Source organism: Fusarium falciforme, chromosome 3, assembly GCF_026873545.1.
Source record: "Fusarium falciforme chromosome 3, complete sequence".
NCBI classification, from domain to species: domain Eukaryota; kingdom Fungi; phylum Ascomycota; class Sordariomycetes; order Hypocreales; family Nectriaceae; genus Fusarium; species Fusarium falciforme.
The window spans coordinates 515,958-536,211 of record NC_070546.1 but is presented as its reverse complement, the minus strand read 5'-3'; the positions used below and the strand labels follow the sequence as shown (position 1 = coordinate 536,211).

Sequence of the window (20,254 nt, the reverse complement as noted above, 5' to 3'; positions counted from 1 at the left end):
TCTGTTTGGCCTGCGCCTGTAGCAGATGGTTTCCCACCTCAAGGAAATGATAGTCGACATAGGCAACGCCGCGCACGGCTTAGCGGTGCAGAGGGTCGAGATGCTCGTTGATCGTGCTTCTCCGTGGAACCGTCAGACCCTTGTGCAAACCTCGGAGATCTGCAACCACTTCCGGCGCCATGTGGGGGCTCTTCAATTTCTTGGAGCGTGCATCGGAAGATGTAGGGTAGCAGCAGATGGGGTCTGGTTGAAAGACTTATTATCCCTGGATGGGGAGTTGACGTTGCGAGGGGACGTTGAGGCCCAAGGAAGTCGGTCGTTTAGCTAGAGCTACAATACGAAGGCAGCCGTTATACAGACTTCTCGTCGCATTCATTCAAACCTTGAGGACTAACATTCGGAATCGTATTATGGTGCTTTTGAAAAGGTGATGCATAACAGAATCATGATACCTAGGGAGCTTGTTGAGTTTAACAATTCTAATCATGATAGCTAAAGTAGAAACGGCTTTTTATCCTTTTTTATTGATTCTCCATGTGATTTCTCACGTTTCCATGGTATCGCAACACGTACGACATGCTCATTGAGCACCCTATCCAGTTCGTCCGTCTTCACTGATGATTGCTGTTGACTCGCCCCTCGGTCCGTATATGGCCATGATTCATCACGCTGGCGTCTCTGAACCTACTAGCACAGAGTACACCATGCTTTTCGAGTTCATGGACATATCCGATGCTGGCTTCACGACGATTGCTAGCCAGAGATTCCGCTCGGAGGCTCCAGTAGGTGTTTGACATTCACGGTGCCATGATGGGGGAGCGGCGTGCTCGGACAGCTATCAGTTACCCGGCCCTGTTGACTGAGGAGTGCATCACTGCCCTAAGGAAATATCACCTAGAACCCCTCATGACCTTGGCACACTATGGGATCCTCCTCCAACTGTGTCAAGTTTAGATCGTTGGTGACGCTGGGGCGTTTCTGACCAGACTTGTTGCTCCTTATCTAGGGCCATCACTGCGATGGCTTTTTGGAGGTTGTGCCGCGGAACCATCTCCAGCTTGACGACAGATTCACGGTGTGAAATGTGCGCGACGTAGAAACAAGGGGAAGAGGGTTGGAGTTTGGTTTTGACTGGTAAATAAGCGTCTCTTTCCTTGCAAGCGAATTGTGTCGAGTATATGTCCGAGATGGTATTCTCTTGCTCGAGATGGTTACATGTTGGCCAGTCAAATAACGCATAGCCTACTTTCCTTGGATCATGGAATAAGCACAATACTTAATAATATGTCGAAACACTTTATTAACGACTGTGGGCGACCTATTATATGGCGCGTTTTCACATTCAAGCCTCACGCCTTTCATGATTTGCCCGCCCCGTTCAGTTGACCGTCGAGCACCCAGTGACATACAATCTTATCACGCATCATTTATCCGGCAACCCTGTCTAACCGAAGACGGGATACAGACATGATCGCCAGGCGCGGCAGATGAAGCATGTCTAGCTAGACGAGGGAATTACCGGGACATAACATCGAGGAGCGGTCAATCATTAATCACAGACTTGGCGCAACCCTCCGGCGTCTCCCACGACCATCAATAAATCCGCTCTGGACCTTCGTGCTTGAGCGGAAAGCCAGGATTGGTCCGAACCCGACCGTGTGAGTGGAACCACGTGCGTTGTAGCTCGGCTTTAATACGACCACCAACGCTAGTTCAACGACACCAACCGCACACATGATCAAGATAGCACATGAAGGAAGCTATATCTCGAATTTTCGCTTGTCTCGTTTTCTGTTTTCCTTGCGGCTTTTTCTTTCTTTTCCTTAACCTCGTGGTATTGTCTTTTGCTGTTCACGCTGCACATCAGCATGAAAGTCGCCGAAATGTTGTGTGGCAAAGGTCACGAGAACGACACAGAATACCAGCCACTTCGATCATCAAGCCCAGAACCATGGCAGGCAGAGGTTGAACCAACGAGGCGCAAGTCCCGAGTTTCTGGGGTTAGAAAAGTGTGGAAGAATTTGGGGTGGACGGTCGTGATAGTCACGGGGTTGGTCGGGTAAGTTCAGCCTTCTTCCTCACTTACACGACACCTGACATCCTCCGTAGCGTGACCTTTTCTCTCGTGGTGTTTGGAATCGAGCGCTACTTTGTACACGCCTACGAGTCTTCTGGTCTTTCACTAGCCGACCCTTTCGAGGATACCGAAAATTCGACAGAGAGCGCCACACGATGGGTTAAGCAACTGTCCCCCCACGTCTCACCCGCCATGGTCCACTCCCACAACGACTACTTGAGACCTCGTCCTTTATTTTCTGCTCTATCGGTGGGATGTGTGAGCGTCGAAGCAGATGTCTGGCGCAGCAAAGATGGAAATGAGCTATTGGTCGGACACCACTGGTGGGACTTGACACCAAAGAAGACGCTCCGCTCTCTTTACATCGATCCACTCTTGCAGATCCTGGACTCGATAAACGCTGAGCGCTCACGAGTCTTTCCAGACTCCAATAGGCACCCTGCTGGTGTCTTTGCAAATTATCCGAATAGGACACTGATCCTGTTCATCGATGTCAAGGACGATCCTGTAACGACTTGGCCATTGGTTCTCGAGCAGCTGCAGCCTCTCCGAGAGCGAAACTACTTGTCCCGACACGACAAGATTTTCTCACCAGTCACAAATCAGACTTTCCAGTATGGCCCTATTACCGTAGTAGGTACTGGAAACATTGTCAAGCGCCGTGACGTGAACGTTGGTGCGGACCCGGAACGGTGGCGCCAGTACCATGACGTCTTTCTCGACGCATCTCTTGATTTGCTGAGTCGTCCTGGATATTGCGAGAGAAACGACACTTATTGCTTGGGCGTCCAAGAAAACGAATTCTACACCGCCTCGGTGTCTTTATGGAGGGCTATCGGAACCCTCATGTTCGGTTTCAGCACCTCCCAACTCAAAACCGTGCGACGCCAGATCCAGAATGCAAAGCGGCTGAATCTTATGTCGCGATACTGGGAGCTACCTGGCTGGCCAATCTCGTACCGCAACTATGTCTGGAAGATTCTCGCTCGGGAAGGGATTGATCTTCTGAACGCCGATGATATCGTCAGTGCGGCGACGAGACACTGGAGTTCGAATGCTGTCAGCGAGACTGTCTGGATGTGTGGTGTTGGCTCATTCCTGGCTGGCTTTTCTATTACTCTGATTTTGCTTGGGAGGAGTATGATTTGGCGCGAGTTGTCTTTGAGATAGATGAAGATTTGGACCTTTTTTGATATACCCCTAGAATAGCAGATGCGCGTTAAAGATATCATGTTTATCGTATGAGTTCGCTTCGTAATCGATACAGAAAAAGCTTGGGCGATTTGAACGGCACAGCGTCTTGAGCCGTCCCAGCTGCCTCTTAGGGAACAACATCACACTCAAGCTATGTACTCCAAAGAACAGGTTTTGCTTGATTCATACTGTCTATAAAATACCTTTTTTCTTCCCGCAGACCAGCGGAAAATCAAGAGCTCCAGTGACTCCGAGTTCACCCTATATGTAGCATTTGGCAGCTTCCATCTTCCAGACCCTAACAACTCCCAACAGATTCTCTGCAGGCCAGAAAGATCGCATGAAAATCCAGAACAAAAAGAATACCGTGTTGACTTCTAAACTAGACCAACCACTCGGTTCCCGATCCCGGAACATTCGTCAACAACATGCTTCAATGCCAGTGGCGATATTCACACCTAGGTCGCTGAAAATCCCCTCCTAGGAGACGTCTGGGGTGGGTGGTGTATGCCTTGAACTGGCATTTGCGTATCATCTCAAAATGCCCCGGAGAAGTCCTGTGATATGACCTGTGATATTACTTCTCCAATCTCCCCGCCTCGGAGATGGTTCATGTGGCGTTGCTGAGCGGGCACGGGGTTTCGCTCTGACAGTACCTCCAGTAGGTTCCCTAGGAAACGATCCAGGAATCGGTTCATAAGACGAAATAGTTTTCATCGGAGCCGACGGTCCCTCTCCAAGATGTGGGTTGCGTCGTTCGGCAGTTCGAGTCTGGTTTCTCTGTCGTTGACGACGGAAGTGCGCCCCTCCTGACACATTGCAGGACCGTTCTCGATATGTAGACTCAGCCGCCCTCTCCTGAATGTTGACAATGTTTCGGAGATCGTCTCCGAAATGAGGTAGGCCGTACAGGCTCTCGACTAGCTGTGCCACACCCGAGTCGTCTAGGAGTTTGGACTCGTCGCCTTGCTTCATGGCCTTTTCCAGTACTTCCACCCTTTGGAGGTACTCAGCTTTCTCCTTCTCAAGTTTGCTACGACGTTCAGCAGATCCCCCGACCTTAATCTTCTGCCTCTCCTGGTCAATGAGCATGTCGATGTACTCGATGGTGGCGTCGTTGTAGGGTGTGATGGCGTGCCTCTTGAGGAAGAAGCCAAACTGGATGGCGGCTTCTTGGACTTGTTGGTGTTCAAGCTTGAACTCCTCAATGGCTTCCTTCTTCATCCGGATTGCCTCCTCTCTGAGCTGGATATTATCGGCATTCTTGATGAGATCTCTGTCTGTGGCCGCATCTCGGTGTTGATAAGTCGTCGGCACATATTTGTAGTAGATGTGCATATGGTCCATCCAAGAGTGGCCACATTTGCACATGCCGGCTAGACCCATCGCGGCGCAATTTTGCAATTCAGGGTGACCCTTTTTGTTGCGATCGACGCTCTGTAGGTAGCAGCCTTCGTGACAAACCGTCTTGTAGATGGTTGTGGCAGTCTCTGTTTTGCCTTCGAAGTCGGTGCGAATCTCGACACAATCGTCGTGCGTACAGACTGTTTGCGGTCTGTCCACTTTTTCCGAAGTTAGAGTCTCCTTTTGGACGAAGAGGCGCTGCTGAAGTTGTTGCCGCGTGAGTTCAAAGTCCCGAAGCTCCTTGATAGCATCATTGTTGACATCGATGCTCGCTCTGATCTTCTCAGCAATGAATGTCATTGGCTCTGTCAGTCGGTGAATCGTGTTGCGAGTTTCATTGAGGTTAATGGTGCTGCGCACTTGATGGGGAGTGATGCCTTGACAGTGCTTAACGAGCCGCTCACACTCTCCGACCGAGTATTCCCAGCTGCGACGGTTGTCTTCCAAGTGGCCAATGTCAATGCCCTTCTTTTTGGCGGCAAGGTATCGAAAGCTTTCCGAGTCGAAGCAGTAAACATTGTTCTCGAATAAACCCATGCTGACGTCCTTGTACTCGGACAGGAGGGCATTCAAGGGCTTGAAGGTGTCGCCAGGCTTGTAATTGGAGCCACGGGTGTTTGTGAATCCAAACACAATGTTGTTGGCCGCGTTGCGATGCAGGTGTGTCAATAGCTGTTTGATGCAGAATCGGAACATGACGGTCAATCGAGCGGCATTTGGCTTCAAGAGTATGAGAACTCCGTGAAGGTTGTTGTAAGTCCGCAAGACGGTCAAGATGTCGTTCATGTTGGAGTTGTCCTGATCAACACCACGGGTGTCTCCAATTCCAGGCGTATCGATAAGGCGGACACGCGTCTTGCCGATATTGACGGTATACACCTCGGTCGACTGCGTGGCTGATTGACCTCCAGAACCATCCTTTTCTGACTCACTAGAGCCAATTTTGATTTCCGTCTCAACAAATCTGCCGTCAACGGCGGTTTGTGTCTGAAAGGAGCAAGGAATGACACATTTCAGGTCTTCAGCGTTCAATGCCTCATCGATTGATTCGTACGAGAGGTAGTTAAGGAATGCGTTGATCCATGTCGATTTCCCAACTCCTGTTTCGCCCAGGATCAAGATGTTGAGATCCTCGAACGGCTCCAGCGCCTTGAGCTTTTTATGAAGCTCAAGACGGTCATACTTCTCCCAGTCTGAGCCGTGTTTCGGGTCGTTGCACTGAAACTCCCACTTGTGGTAGGGGCTTGCTCCGCAGTCGCAGTACAGCAATTCATCAGCAACACCGTACTCGACTGCTGACTGGCAAGAGCCACAGATCCAGTTGCATTGCAGCTTCTGGTCGCAGCCGTGGCGTGGACAGGGAATCTTGACGGCTCTTCTGTCGAGAGGTTTGCCGTTCACGGAGGGATCTAGCGCGTCTTCGGCAACGCGCATCACACAGTTGGCGGCCAAGACCTTGCGTTTCTCTACGAGGTCTTCACTGATGACTCGTCCTCTCCGCAAGTGCGAGATGTAGGGCTTCTCCAAGGAAGTGCCGTGAGAGTCATGGTCAACCGCGTCCTGATCGACAGCGATAGCGAGTTTGTGGTGAGACTGATCTTTCAGAATGTCTAGGAATGCTGCAAGATTCTCCTCCCATACATCGGTATGATGACGGACATGTTCGTTGAAGTAAAAGACAAACGCGTCGTCATACGGATTCCCGTGCAACAAGGCGGATACCGACGGGCCCTCGTAGCCGACGAGGTATGCTCCCTCGCGCATGAGAAGATCTTGGAAATCCATCTTCTCTTCGTATGCCATGGAGGACAGAATGTTGTGAGGCGAGACATCTCCAACGAATGCCGTGAGCCGATTCCAAAGTTGCTGCTCAGTCACCTCGCCGCTTCGGGCTGCCTTGACTAGGCTCGCGAAGTCAGCCTCTGGGATGACTTCCAACGTTTTACTCCTGGCAAGAAGTTGTGCAATGAAGTCAATATGTTCAGGCGGAACACAGGCTTGATGAGTCTGTAGTCGAGCAAAATAGTCGCTGAGTCGTTGGATTGCGTCCCGGATATCGTCAAATAGCTGCACACATCTTTGGGCGCAGTCAGCCCCCAGCTGATGGTAGGTGACGTTAGCCTTGATGTCAAGTATCCGAAGCGCGGCGAGCAGAGAGAGCGGCATTAGGGCGTAAACTAGTGGCTGGCCCTTCCCGTCACCAGCTCTGGTGATATTGCCGGACATGTTCTCGATGAGATCCTGGGCGTCGGCAAAGTTGGCCAGGAAGGGAACTTTAGCGAGGTCGTCTCCGAAGACGCTCAGTTCGACAGAGGTTTCAGAATGGGTATAGGTCTCATCTTCGACTCGTGACAGTCCTGCTGTCTTGAGAAAAGACATCTGCGCCTCTAGGCTGCTAGAAACCTGGCTTCTGTCTTTGGAGGGATCATGTTGCTGCTTAGCGGTGAACACGTAGCGGGCACCCCAGTGAATACCAGTGACGATGTGAGTAGCGTCCAAACGGTTGAGTGCGACGCATCCTTTGATGCCAGTGGCAGTAAGATTGAGTTTCTCTTCTACAGTGATGAAATCGTAGTGTAGAGAAGACTGCACAGCATGGTTCGTGTCGCGCTTGTCGGACAAGTAGAGGCCGGAACCCTCAACCTTGGCAAGTCCAGCTAGGACGCTGACGGCCAGCTCGCCATCGATGCCACATGCATCGAACTTCTCCGCGAAGGTGTCCCCATTGACCACTTTGGCGTGGGGCGATTGGTGCTGGGTGGTCTCCACGGCATCGGGAGGAAGAGGTTCATCGAATAGGGACAATGGGAGGAAGGTGTCGCTGCGAGCATCGTAGAGACTCCCTAGGGCGGAAACTTGTCCGAGAGCCGGGCGTTTGAGGATAGGAGACGCCATTTTGTCGATGAGATATAGAGTTCCTGGTGGGGAGATGCGGAAGTTGCGTTGAGGGGAGGCAGAAGTGGATGATCGAGTATGAGGATATGCAGATGATGAATAAAGGCAGATGCTACGAGTGAAGATAATCGATGAGAGTGAATGCAGAGGAAGAGAACTAAAGCATGCAAAATACAATGCAAGGGCGGTAGATGGTGAAACTGCAGACAAACAATGAGATTGAGGATAGGTGAAGGGAATACAGGAAAGTGAAGCGATTGCAGGTAACAAGATGAACTCGACTTGCCTTAATATGAAGGGGCCAACTCCAAGGTGTGAAGGCAGGCTCTTACGCGACCCTCCTTTGGGGATACCGCCTTCCTATTTTGCAAGCGAGCTGAAACTTTGAGACAAAGCCACATGATGCAGTTTCATCGGATGGCCAACACCAACAGGCCTACAGTTTGCTAACTATAGTGTTGATAAACTTTGAGTTGTTGGTTTGACTTACACAAATATGCATGTTGGTTGCTAGCTTCCTACACCTGAAACGATGCGGGCGGGAAGCAGCTTACCAAACGGGCTTAGTCCCCAGGCTGTGAAGCCTCCGTATCATTTTTCGTCCCAAAGGGGGATCCGTTGTGGCAGTGCAAACATCCGGGCTTCATGTGGTAACACCGTGTGTTTCAATTTTTAACAGCGGAATCATGGCAAGATGCTACCCTTGTAGAGACAAAGCGGGCGCAACCATTTGCCAAGTCACATTTTCCGGATCATCCGTGGAAGCTTGATGATGGCTTCATGCCGACACGAGGCAGCCCATGACAATGGGGTCCGACCACGGCTGTCCTCGCCTCTCCCCTGTTCAATTAACAGCCCACTCGGCCAATAGTTAACGTCTATGACATATCCCAGGAGCAGCTTCACACTTATCAGCTCGTGGCCATCAAAATCGCGTCTTTCAAAAGCGCGGCTCATCCGGAATCAAGTTCTAAAATCAATTCATCAGACCAGACAATAAGGTAGGGACTTCAGACACTCTTAGCTGAGAAATTGCTTTTCATGAACTCCGCGAGGCTTTCAAAAGAGTGGAAGAAGAATGCCAATTTGTCGGCCTTCTAATTACTATCTGCCTCTCGCGTTGCTGTTCTAAATTTGCCAAAATAGTGTCCCAGTTCATTCTTGAACCCCCTGAGGCGCCTAGTCGTTTTGTGACCGGTTTTGTTGATTGGGCCAACTAATATTCCTTGATTTCGTTTGCGCCTCCACCGCTTGGAGGACTCGTACCCGAATTCTTCCAGCAGTTCACGCACCTCCCTAAACCACTTTTGTGCCTTGAAGGTTTCGCCCGTCGACTTGCGACTGGCTACGGCCTCGACTATCGGCTTGCCGTGAGCCGTCTCGTACCAGTGCGGACTCGTCTCTAGGATGAACCGGATGATCTCGAGTCTGCCCGTCCCGTAGGAGTACTCAGATGGGGAGGCAAACCTGACAAAGTCCATATTAAAATTGTGCCCGAATATGGCGTTCTCTAGGATGGAAATTCTGCCTTTCTTTGGGATGAGGAGGGAGGGATCGTCCTTTATTTTTCTTTTGACGTAGTCGACCAAGCCGGCGGTGGCTGCGAATCCGACAAAGCAGTTTTCGGCCTCGAGGCTTTCTCCGCCTTGGACCTTGAGCCAATGCTTAGTTGACCATCTTTCCAGTGTCAAGTCTTTTGACCGGGTTGCCGATTGCCATTCAGGAAACCTTCGGCGTTGGACAGCGATTTCGTATCCCAGCTTATTAACATTGTCCGTGGCTTGAATGAGCCGGACGCTGAGCTGGCTTATCCTGTCTGCGCTGGCGACGTTGTAGAGTCTGGTTATGCATTTGAACAGGATCCGGACTAAGTCAAGTGGTTCGAGGGCTGTTGAAAAACTGTATGCCTTCATCACTGCCTGGTACTGAATGTGGGCTTCTAGTAAGTTGAGGCTTGGTTCAAAGTCTGGCGGGGCTTTGGAGCAGATTTCGGCTCTCGTTGAATCCTCTTTGACCCAGTCTGCCGCTGACCGATGGAGGAATTGCACTCCGTCCTGTACCAGCTCGCATATGCCTCTTGTATGGCCGTCGAGGACTCGCTTCATGACATTGTGGATCCCCGGATTGGTGATGGCTTGCAGGTTGGGGTTTTCCTCGGTGGCAAGCCACATGACCTCTGCCTTGCAGGGTTCCAATGAATCGACGCAGATCTGTAAGATCTTAGACGACCGACAATGTCTCTCGACTGGGATGGATAGCCATATCGCATTGTACAGCCCGGCGATGTCACTGGGGATCTCGGCGAGCTTTCGTTTGAGGTCGGCTAAGGATGGATTGTCAACCAGGGTTGAGAGGAGATTGCGGACGACGAGGCTAACCCAAAGGAACACGCCCTGGGCCTTTTCGATGATCTCCTTGATAATCGACGTTGCTTCATCTTGAAAGACTTCCTTAAGCTCTTGGAACGCGATGCTTTTGTCGAACTCTGTGCGGACAAAGTGGGCAATATCCCTCTTTGAGAGACTCTGCATTGTGAGAGAGGGTTCTGTCCCGAATGCATCCGCAAATACGTTCCAGGGGCGACTTGAGACACATATCTTGATGCCATATTGTGTTGCCGTATGGCGTATCCAGCTGATTAGGAGATCGGGAGATTTTTCAGACTCTTTGAACTCATCAAGGCCGTCGATGAAGAAGGCTAATCGAAAGTCTTGTCCGTGGAATGAGCAGAGAATGTCAAATGACTCCTTCAGCTCCTTCCAGCCCCACCCTGGCGCAAAGGTTTCGCCTCCCCGTAAATTGTAAAGTGCCCATCGACGAGGTGCCACAGCAGGGATGAGGTCTGGTCTGGCTTGCAAGCACTGGTGAAGAAGTGTCCGAAGGAGGCCTTCTCGTGACGTTTCCATCTCTGAACCTGGGTTCCAGAAGAAGAAGCCGGCCTTCAAGCAGGGGAGGTCTCCCGCGTATTCCTGAAGGTGAGTTTGCAGCTCTGGATTCTCAGTGATGTACTTCATCAGCGTGGATTTGCCGGAACCGGGCTTTCCAGTGATCCAGTAGATTTCTTGATCCCTCTGCTTCAGCCACGTTGGGAAACTTGACCACCCCAGCTGCTCGCCGTTCTTGTCCGTCTCTGAATCCCGAAAGATCCAGCTGCAGGTGCTGGCATATGCTTCAGGAATGGCCTCCTTTCTGGAGTTGAGTTCCCGAAACGAGAGATCTCCCAAGATCTTCATCTGTATGGAGAGGCCAGCGGCGTGGGTATGAGGGGCTGAGTGGGAGTCCATGAACAGGTTTCCCTCGCAGTGGGTTGCCCATGACTTCCAGTCTATACCCCAGAGGATGTCAAGGAGATCGGTCTGCCTAGGGATCATGTCACTTGAGTTGCCCAGTGCTGTTATCAGTGCGAGCTCCCTGGCGAACTGGTGAGCGTTGTCGTCGCGGCCGGCGAGCTGCTTGGTGATATGATCTAGTCGGTCCCTCAGCTCAATGTGTCTCCGACCATCTTGTTTTGATTCCGACCTATGATTGTATTAGGCAGATGCTTGAATTGTGTGTGAAAGTCTTACAAGACGGAAATAATGGCCGCGAAGGTAATTTGGGAACGAAGCTCTGTCAATTCTTCCCTCAAAGACTCAATCTCGCCCTTATTCCACACTGCCTTGAGGGCAGATGCGAAACTATTGGCGGCTATACTGATTCTGCCATTTCCAGACCGATTTGCCTGCAAATCGTGAATGGCCGAATGTAGCTTGTTGCTGGCTTCGACGCATCGCGCCGAGAGGTTCTGCAGAGTCCTGTCCGAGGCAGAGGCTGCACTGGACGCTGCTGGAAGGCGATCTTGAAGTTGCTTCCCGAGGCCGTTCAGCTCTTCCGACAGGGTTGACAACCCCACTTCGCGCGCAGTGTGACCAGACGCCGAATGGTAGATTTGGTAGGTGCTGGAGAGGAGGCGAGTGCCAAAGTCGACGATGCCGATGATGGCGGATGCCGTCTGGAGGGCGGTTATGGGGTCCATGATGGACTAAGATGAGGTCAAAACAATGGGAAGAGTGGCATGGTTCAGCCGTTGGTCGGCAAAGAGTAGAGGATTAAAAGCGCAGCCTGGTGAGGCTGATGAGCCAAGCCCCCCACATGAACAGGGGTTGTCCAGCTAAGCCCCTTCAATGTAAAGAAAGGCATATTTGAAGGCTGAATTCATGACTTGAGCACAATGGCTCTCCCTTCTGTGCTGAGAATGGAGTAGCTGTTGTCCCATAATGAAACCCAAGATAGTACTAGGCTGGGATGCTAGGGGGTCTAAAACACACCAGATTACACGCTAGGGAGATCTTGCCAACGGCTCCTGTAAAGAAATAGGTAAGATCTATTAACCCAAGACTTGAAAATGTTCACAACGTTCTTGTTGGCGGCAGAGCGACTCTGGGGTAGGTGATCAAGGAGCAAAACACCAAAAAATGAATCCTGTGTAACACAGGTGGCTGGATCTCTCTCCCGCCGGGAATTGAACCCGGGTCTCAAGCGTGACAAGCTTGCATACTGACCACTATACTACGGAAGATCGCCAAGTGTTGATGCACTTGGTGTAGTAAGGGGGATTGGCGCCGAGTTTCGATTAGGGGATTATATACCCATCGCCATCGTGGGGACTTGCGGGTAGAAAAAACGTCCCTCGCGCTTTCCCTTCTCAGGGCTATTCATAATTTACCTTTTCCTAGCTATGGTTAGACTTACTTCCTTCTTCAGTTAAGAAATAAACAATTCCACTTCCATTAACACAAACACCGCGTAGTCGTGCATCATCATTCCTGTGACCCATTGATTTAATATCTTTCTCGGTTTTTAATCATACTCCTGCTTACACATTAACGCTGCTTGGAGAGCACCTAAATCATGTCCGTTTCATCAACGGTCTTCTGGCTCAGTTATCCCATCGATGGTCGGGCTTTAACTATAATAAAGAACACATTACCGTTTCATTAACATATCTTGACTAGTACTATGCCTAGAACAATAGCAACCCATTTCTAATCACTACCTCCGCCAGAGCGTCCTTCTCCCCCCACCGGCACCTGTCAATCCATATCCTTGAGCAGCCGTATGACAGCTTCATGTCCGCGTCTGATTGCAAGATCCAAAGGTTCCTTTCTTGCGTGATTCTCTACGTTGATCTTGGTTCCGTTCGTTTCGAGGGCCTGTAACCTAGGTTTCATGTCTTCAATAAACTTGCTGTGCCCATTGTATGCGGCCCAATGCAGCCATGTGTTCCCAGCGTTATCCAGAATATCAAGAGCTGCTCCAGCCTTGATGAGAAGCTCGGCTACATCGGCGTGACCACCCATGGCCACACACTGCAAAGAGCTCACTCCGTCTATGCCACGGAGGTGCACATCTGCACCAGCCCGAAGAAGACTGCGCACCGTCGACCTGTTTCCACGCTGGCAGGCATAGTGTAACGGTGTCCAGTCCACAAGATCTCGGCCATGGACATCAGCGTCCAGCCCAAGCAGCAGCTCGACAGATCTGGCACCTCCATTGACTGCGATGTAGTGGAGTGGCGTCCAGTTCATCACGTCCGGCTGTTTAACGCTCTGCCCTGGATTCAGCGCCGTCATTCCTATTTCGTTGGCCAATTGTCGGCCTTCCTGACATAACCGATGCAACCGACTAAACCCGAATGTATGAGGGTAATCTGTGGTCGTGTTTGGTATTGTTGTGGGATCTTGACTAGTCTCCCAGGAGTCCCATCTCCATTTCCGGCCTTGCTCGTTGTATAATGTCATGAGATGTGACAAAATGGTCTGGCTTGTGAGGCTGTCGTTAGACTCGAGCCATAGCTTGATCTGAAATTCAATGTTGCTTTTCGCCTTGACCAAGGGGTCGAACACTCCATCCTCATCCGTGTGGCCCCTCATCTCAATTTCCTGCGTCATGATCCTTACGCATTCTAGCAAGACAGCGATGCTTCTCACACTGGGTACACTGTCTTTGGGGAAGCTTCGTGCGATATCGGATAACCAGAGGTATGGTTTAAATGCTTTTTTCCAGTCTTGTTGCACGAGGTAACGCTTAGCATGTTTGTGGGCCAGTTCGACGACGGCGCTGGGGTCTGGGAGCTTGTTCTCGGCGCTCAGAGCGGGTATCAAGCTGACGTAAATCTCATCTACACTGCCAAGCCCAGTGTTTGAAATCTCCTGGACAAGCCTTGTCAGCCTGTCGTTACGTAGCTTAAATGAGTCCCAATTCATGCTGCTGCTCGGCTGTCGTAGAAAACATCAGACCCGTCGGAAATAGGACTTGGCATTTTTCTGGCCAAAAACCGCATGAGAGATGCAAACATGTCTTGGGCGTAGAGTAGCTGGAGAGGAACAAAAGTCTCAACAGCTAGGCATGAATCGGGAAGGGTGGAGATCGGCTCATCCGGAAGGACATCTGCATGAGATTTCGGTAGTGGTGAGCTTTGAAAGCGGGTGTTGAAAGATAGCAGTCCGCTACGTGCCAGGGAACCGCACCCAACGATTCGGTGATCTTGCACATCAAGTAATCTCTGGGTGTCTTCGGTTACAGTTTCTTTCGATCGATCACATTTTTGAACCTTGAGGATCCTCGTTGCATCATCGGGCATCCACCAGCCGAGATCTCGATGGAGACCCCTCCAATGTTCGCCCAAGAGTCGGAGGCTGGAGTTTTGCAGAGGCATCTTGGCTCGACGACATTACCGGCGTTTGGCTGTGTCTCGTGCCTGATTCTTGCTTCGTCTCGTAGTAGTTGACAGAGAAGAGCCACAACGAAAGTGCAGCTTCAAGCTCGCTGGTCATTGATTCCAAGCCTCCTGTGTCTCCGCACCGCAAGCTAAAATGCACCGTTGACTCACTATCCGTTTCGAGATAGTGTGTTCGCATGGACTATGTCCATTCATTGGTTCTTGAAGAGCCAAGCAGGGTGTCCATTATGATCTTGATTGCTCGTGCAAGAGCCGCAGCTTCCACTGCCACAACCGCGGGCCAGCAGGCCAAATTGCCAAGATCTTTCCGGATTATCATTGCTTGATGGGTCCTGGACTGTGGACTCTTCTGGGCCGTCATCTCCCGAAAAGGTGAGTACGTGTGTCGACTTCCACCTGTCATTGGCCACCAGCCCACGAGCATTTTCTCTTCCAACACGCCAAATCCGGAGAATGGCCACCAGATTCTTTCCGAGTCCCATAATGCCAAAGAAAGCCACTCGAGTTCGAACCCAGCTGCAAGAAGCTTGTCATCTGGAGGCTGTGCGAGACCACGGCGGATTAGAGCTCTAACGGCCGTCATGGTGAGAATTGCGCCGAGTTGACCAACAGACACTGACCAGTGCATCCCGCGCAGACCAACGAATTGTACGATGAACCCGCAGAGGCTAGCAATTGCGCCGTGAAAAGCCTTTTTCTCCAAAACTGTACCTAGGTCATGGTCCTTTTCGCGTGCATTGCTCTCTCTTTCGTGGCTCATGGTCCCACGGGTTGCTCGACTCGACTTCACCTTCACCTTGGCCTTTCGACTTGACGTCGTAATTTCAGACCGCTCATGCCTTGGAAATATGGCGTGCCAGTCGAAAATCTGGTCACTGACCGTCTTGGGCTGCTGCAGCCATACCAGTCGCGCTGCCCTTCCCTGCATTGGGCGGTATCTGTCCTCTTCGGTGCTACTCTCGACGACATGTGAGCATATCAGTAGTCCTAATACCAAGACCAGCATCCCGACAGCGGTACAAGGAAAGGCATATCTCGGAATAGAAGAATCTTCCTTGAGAAAGTTGAGGCGATATGCGACAAAACCAGAGTAGAGCAGAACGGCAGATTGTAGAGCCATTGCAAAGGCGGCTGCCAAATACAATTCTCCTCCCCAAATTTCATTATGACAGTTGAGTGAGATATTAGGGGCAGCGTCGCGTTGATTATGGACGATGATGATCTCCGACAATGAGCCATTTGAGTCGCCTCCCTCGAGACTTGACATTGCTGGACGATGTGACTGACGCAAGGCTTCGAAGACCCCGTCCCCTAATATAGAGTGAGCGAATTTCCCGAATAACCCATCGAATTTACTTACCACTCTTTTGAGATATCCTTTGTCAAGAGCGTCATCCAAGCTGAGCACCTTGACTTCGTATGTGTTACCCCTCCCTCGCCTCGAGGGACTAGGCAGATGAACTCTGAGATAGGAGCTGATCCCATACACCTCACCACATCATGGCCATTCCATAACTCGCACACTTCGTTCGAGGTAGAAGACATTAGTTCTGTTTCGGCAACAGCAACATTCTCCCTGGCCCGCCCGACGAGCGCCTTCAACTACGAAGGGCCACCCACGCGGATGGCGCTAACAATGATGGTGATGATGCCCAACGGAGCCATAGCGAGGATGATGTTATCAGCCCAGCCCGTGGACTGGCTCATGAATTGCATGGTGACTCGTTCACCGAAGAGCGCCAGCAGCCTTATTCCGTCAGTGTACTATTGGACCAGATGGACGAGTTCACATACGGCACTAGGTCTGAAAAGAGGTGGTTGGAGAAATCATCACCGGAATCAGCTGCGACGCAGGACGCGCATGTTGCCAGAATGAATAGTCCGCAAAATAACATCTTGATCGTGTATGTCATCGGCGAATAAGCCTGGATGAATCTTGATAGTTCGATTTCAACCGGCGAGCAAGCAGCGCCTGCCAGTCGTTAGTGGCTCCACGGCCTGCCTTTTTGTGATATTCGAGGAGGAATGAAGAACATCTAGAAAGAGTGAGCGACGAAACTATCATATGATGCAGTGTAGATTGGTTTTTGTTGTGCTCAATGGCTTACGTCCTCACAGCCTGGTAGACCTATCATTTTTTTACGAAAAATTTCAATCCCCTTGAGTGACTGGGCACTACGTGTCCACCCTTCAGAGGAATTATAAACTGGTGTGTCTTGCTTGCAATTCGTTGCACATTCGCCGACATGGGAGTTAAGGCATTGCGGCTGAGCGACTAACAGCGGGGTCTTGCAGCACCAAGGCAGAATCACGACGCCACCAGGCTCTGCGTGAAGCGGAAGTGACTGCCCCAGCGCGGAACAAGAGAGGTCAATACAGCCTGACTTTGACATATCGCATGGTTCGGGAATAATAGTGGGTTAGCCACAAATCCATCAAAGGTGTCGCACCGAAACCACGTCTTCCGCCCAACGCAACCAGTCATATACCCACGAGGCACATTTTTCATCAGCACCAAGTGGCGCAGTAACCCATTGCTTGGCATACTTACGGTTTCCCAACGTTCTAGTTTGTGGTACATTGCTCCTTCCGCAGAACCCAAGTATCTTTAGAACCGAGCCTGCTAATAGAGTCCACATCAATACCGAGGGTTGAGCGACACGCTGGCATGCTGAAGAGCAGGAGTCGACGGGCTTTCTTTACGGAGACGGTGGAAAGAAATGAGGGAGCTCTGGCAATGCCATCAGCCACGTGGTGGCGGAGAAGAGGGAGCATGAAGTTGCGCATATGACCCAAGTTGCCATGATACATGTTGAAATATATCTTATCTTTCATTTTTCCCATGTTGCATAGTTGTTGTGTTCTACAGCTAGCTTTGTGTTGGTTAATTACAATAAGAGCCAGAACATTTTGGGGATAGCCACTGGATAAAAGAAAGCAGTGAACATGCCTGAATTTTGTTGTCGATTACTTCTCAGTGCTGCTTGCGGTAGTGTAGGGTCTCTTCCTTGCGCCGAAGGACTGTTTGCATTCTATTGTCAAGCCAGGGATGTAACAGACACCACCCATAGTCTTCGGCATCTTATTAAGTGCCGGATTATTTCACTACAAAATAACACGACTTTGCAACTGATATCATTTGTCTACTATGCTCAGCTCCCTGACTTCAGGGGCCGAGCCAGTTATGCCCTACACACTTTTCACTAGTTGTCGCTGAGTTCACATGTTAGTACCAGAGCCTATTCGCGAAGCACCCATTCATTGTGGTGTCAACTACGTGCAGGGTTAGGCGTTTAAATGAAACCGCATCAGGATCGATGCTCCTTTAAAGAAAACACAAAATGGACCACTTATGTTCTTCTCTACGATGTCCTTGTAACTGAAAAAAACATGAAAAAACAGTAAAGACAAAAAGGTAGCTGTCAGGGAGCTGGCGCGATATCACATCCACAGGATCGATAATCTTTGGATGATAAGGCCCCAGATAACAGATAAGCTGTTAAAATGGCAGCCAAGCGTGGTCGATTGTTTCTTTGGCCTATTTATGTCTGAGTGGAAGGCGTGTTTGCCTTCCCTTGTCAAGCCCGGATGGCTTGGTGTATAGCTTGGCGTTCTCGCAACCAACAGGCACATTTCAGCGGCAGCCTACCCATTAAACCACTACCAAGTTCAACAGTGTTCCATAGAAAGATCGGACGGCCTTCCAACCGACATCACTATGGCTACCGTGCTTAGCTCCTCGGGTCTAGAGGCTGAGCCAGTTGTGCCCTATACGCTCTTGACTAAAAACGAACGCCGCTGGATAGTTGCCATAATTGCTCTTGCCGGTTGGTTCTCGACACCAGGTAGCTTCATCTACTACCCAGCTAGGGCAACTGTAAAGAGACTCTTAAAGATAAAGATGAGGGATCAGCAGCTTCGAAGACGACAGGTTCTTACACGGAATCCCTACAACATAACCACGGCTCTGCATAATTCTAGGTGATTCTGCTCACGACAAGAAGAAACGTTGCAAAAATTGCTCCAGTGCGTAAATAATGTAATGGTTGTAAATAATTGCTTGGCCCGCGGACTCTCAGCCTTCGGCTGATTGTACCGGGGCTCGTGGCAGGCACTAACCTAGACTTTCCTCCTTGATGTGGCCCTTGTTAACAGCTATATTGCTCAACTTCACGGGCAGCCAAATTAGACGAGATACACGAATCATAGGGAGTAGCGAGAGTACTCGCTCAGCTGGAAGGAGCTTACATATCTTCACAGGTAATGCGACGTCGTGTTCTAAGATGTCTTTCACATGCTAAACGCAATCCTGGTTTATGCACGCCTTCGGGCCTATCAGTGGACATAGTAGCGTCAGATCTAGCCCTACTGAAATGGCATGTGAGGTATCATCTCTCGAGCTATTTTGTGTTAACAGAATTATAAGATTCAACGCGCTCTCAGCCTGCCCTTATTTGCTTAACATATTCTCTGTCATGATATCACAAGTCAGCAAGGATTCTTACCAAACCAACTTCTACAATTTTCTCACTTTAGCTCTCTTCGTCATCCTCGCTCCCAGTAGACCATTTTTTTTTATTCCGCCACTGTCCTGCAAAGAGAATGGGCGACTTGCCAAAGAGAATGGGCGACCTGCCTATGGTTAAAGACATGGTTGTTGTTATTAGAGATGTACTTCGCTGGGCGATAGGAGCTGCTACCTGGGCTGCCCAAGCGCTGGCTGACCCAAATCAGACTCTGGCCATCGTCGAAGACATATTACCCAAGGCACACAATGGTAGTTTCAGAAGCTTGCTGTCTCAAGTGACGCGGCGCACTGAGGAGGCAGTTAGTCAGGCAGAGGCAAACACCATCCTGGAGGCGACAACAACAATCTTCTGCAAAGGGGCGGGAAATGTTGTGAAGAATGTGGTCTTCGAAGTCATGAAATGCACCCTCATGGCAATTGGCCAGACAGACTTTGCGCAGGCGCTCCTGATATGGAGAGACATATTCACCAATGGCGCCAATCGAGGGACCCTGGCATTCATACTGGAACGCAAATACGATTTGGCCTTATTTCTGGTCGGCCTAATAGAGCCAGCAAAACTCTATGCTACGGCACTTTCGATGGATGGCAGTCCGAACGGTGAAAACCCACACGGGAGATACAACCCCTACAACGAACTGGACCTGACGAGGGCGATGAACAGGCATACTGTGATTTGTCAGCTACAACGCCTAGCTAAATCGCTCGCTCACATCTTTTTGATGGGCAAGCAAGACAAGTCTCTCGACCAGCTCCCCATAAACACAACTCTGAGGAGCGACTTTGGCAACAATGGAACAGTCATACTTCCACCAGCACTCACGATCAGAGCCCCCGACAACACCCCCAATCACGGCGAGCAATGGCTTTTCGTTAATGGTATTTGTGGAGAATATTTCTGGCTTCAATTGTACTGCGAAAAGTTGCGAGACACATTCAACAGGGATATCCGGGGCGTTTTCAACAGGAGCGACGGTATCCTGTGGGATTTGATCGAGTGTGCGGGAGAGAGAAACGTCGGTGGACCGCCAAACGGTCTCATTGAAAGGACACCGAGCAGCATGGCCGCCCAGAGGGCTCTGAGCGATGAATTGTCTGCCGCGCTGCAAAATCAAGGCTCTAATGGTAATATCGTGATGATTGCTTACTCCCAGGGGTGCCTCTTGTTGAGGCTTGTTTTGCAAAATTTTGTAAGGAACAATTTGCATCGAGATGCAATGAAGGCTCGGCTGAACGTCTTCACGTTCGGGAATCCAAGCATCGACTGGATGGGTACGGATGTCTTGGGAAACAGAACCCCTTTGTGTGAACGCGTTAATTGCACCGAGCATTTCGCCAATGAGAGGGATTTCGTGGCACAGCTTGGAGTACTGAGGACGGCTCAGGAGGACATCCTACGAGATCGCGGCTATCTACACGAAAAATCGTCGCTCTT

At 50.5% G+C, this 20,254-nt stretch overlaps 5 protein-coding genes across 5 annotated transcripts; 1 reads left to right on the top strand and 4 right to left on the bottom strand.

Moving 5' to 3' along the window:
- Positions 1-1,868: 1,868 nt before the first annotated feature.
- NCS54_00348900 (Hypothetical protein) lies at positions 1,869-3,247 on the top strand (the record flags this gene model as incomplete). Its single annotated transcript, XM_053149058.1, has 2 exons — positions 1,869-2,059; positions 2,110-3,247. 2 exons carry the CDS (start codon positions 1,869-1,871, stop codon positions 3,245-3,247), a joined length of 1,329 nt encoding a protein of 442 aa, XP_053005033.1.
- A 560-nt stretch (positions 3,248-3,807) lies between these two features.
- Positions 3,808-7,570, bottom strand: NCS54_00348800 (G domain-containing protein; the record flags this gene model as incomplete). Its single annotated transcript, XM_053149057.1, has 2 exons — positions 3,808-3,840; positions 3,923-7,570. The coding sequence occupies 2 exons, from the start codon at positions 7,568-7,570 to the stop codon at positions 3,808-3,810; spliced, it is 3,681 nt and encodes a 1,226-aa protein (XP_053005032.1).
- Positions 7,571-8,667: 1,097 nt separating this feature from the next.
- Positions 8,668-11,585, bottom strand: NCS54_00348700 (NACHT domain-containing protein; the record flags this gene model as incomplete). The annotated part of the gene is made up of 2 exons (XM_053149056.1): positions 8,668-11,089; positions 11,137-11,585. The coding sequence occupies 2 exons, from the start codon at positions 11,583-11,585 to the stop codon at positions 8,668-8,670; spliced, it is 2,871 nt and encodes a 956-aa protein (XP_053005031.1).
- Positions 11,586-12,642: 1,057 nt separating this feature from the next.
- On the bottom strand, positions 12,643-13,815 carry NCS54_00348600 (Hypothetical protein; the record flags this gene model as incomplete). The annotated part of the gene is made up of 1 exon (XM_053149055.1): positions 12,643-13,815. One exon carries the CDS (start codon positions 13,813-13,815, stop codon positions 12,643-12,645), a length of 1,173 nt encoding a protein of 390 aa, XP_053005030.1.
- A 2,078-nt stretch (positions 13,816-15,893) lies between these two features.
- Positions 15,894-16,186, bottom strand: NCS54_00348500 (Hypothetical protein; the record flags this gene model as incomplete). Its single annotated transcript, XM_053149054.1, has 2 exons — positions 15,894-16,038; positions 16,086-16,186. 2 exons carry the CDS (start codon positions 16,184-16,186, stop codon positions 15,894-15,896), a joined length of 246 nt encoding a protein of 81 aa, XP_053005029.1.
- Positions 16,187-20,254: the final 4,068 nt, after the last annotated feature.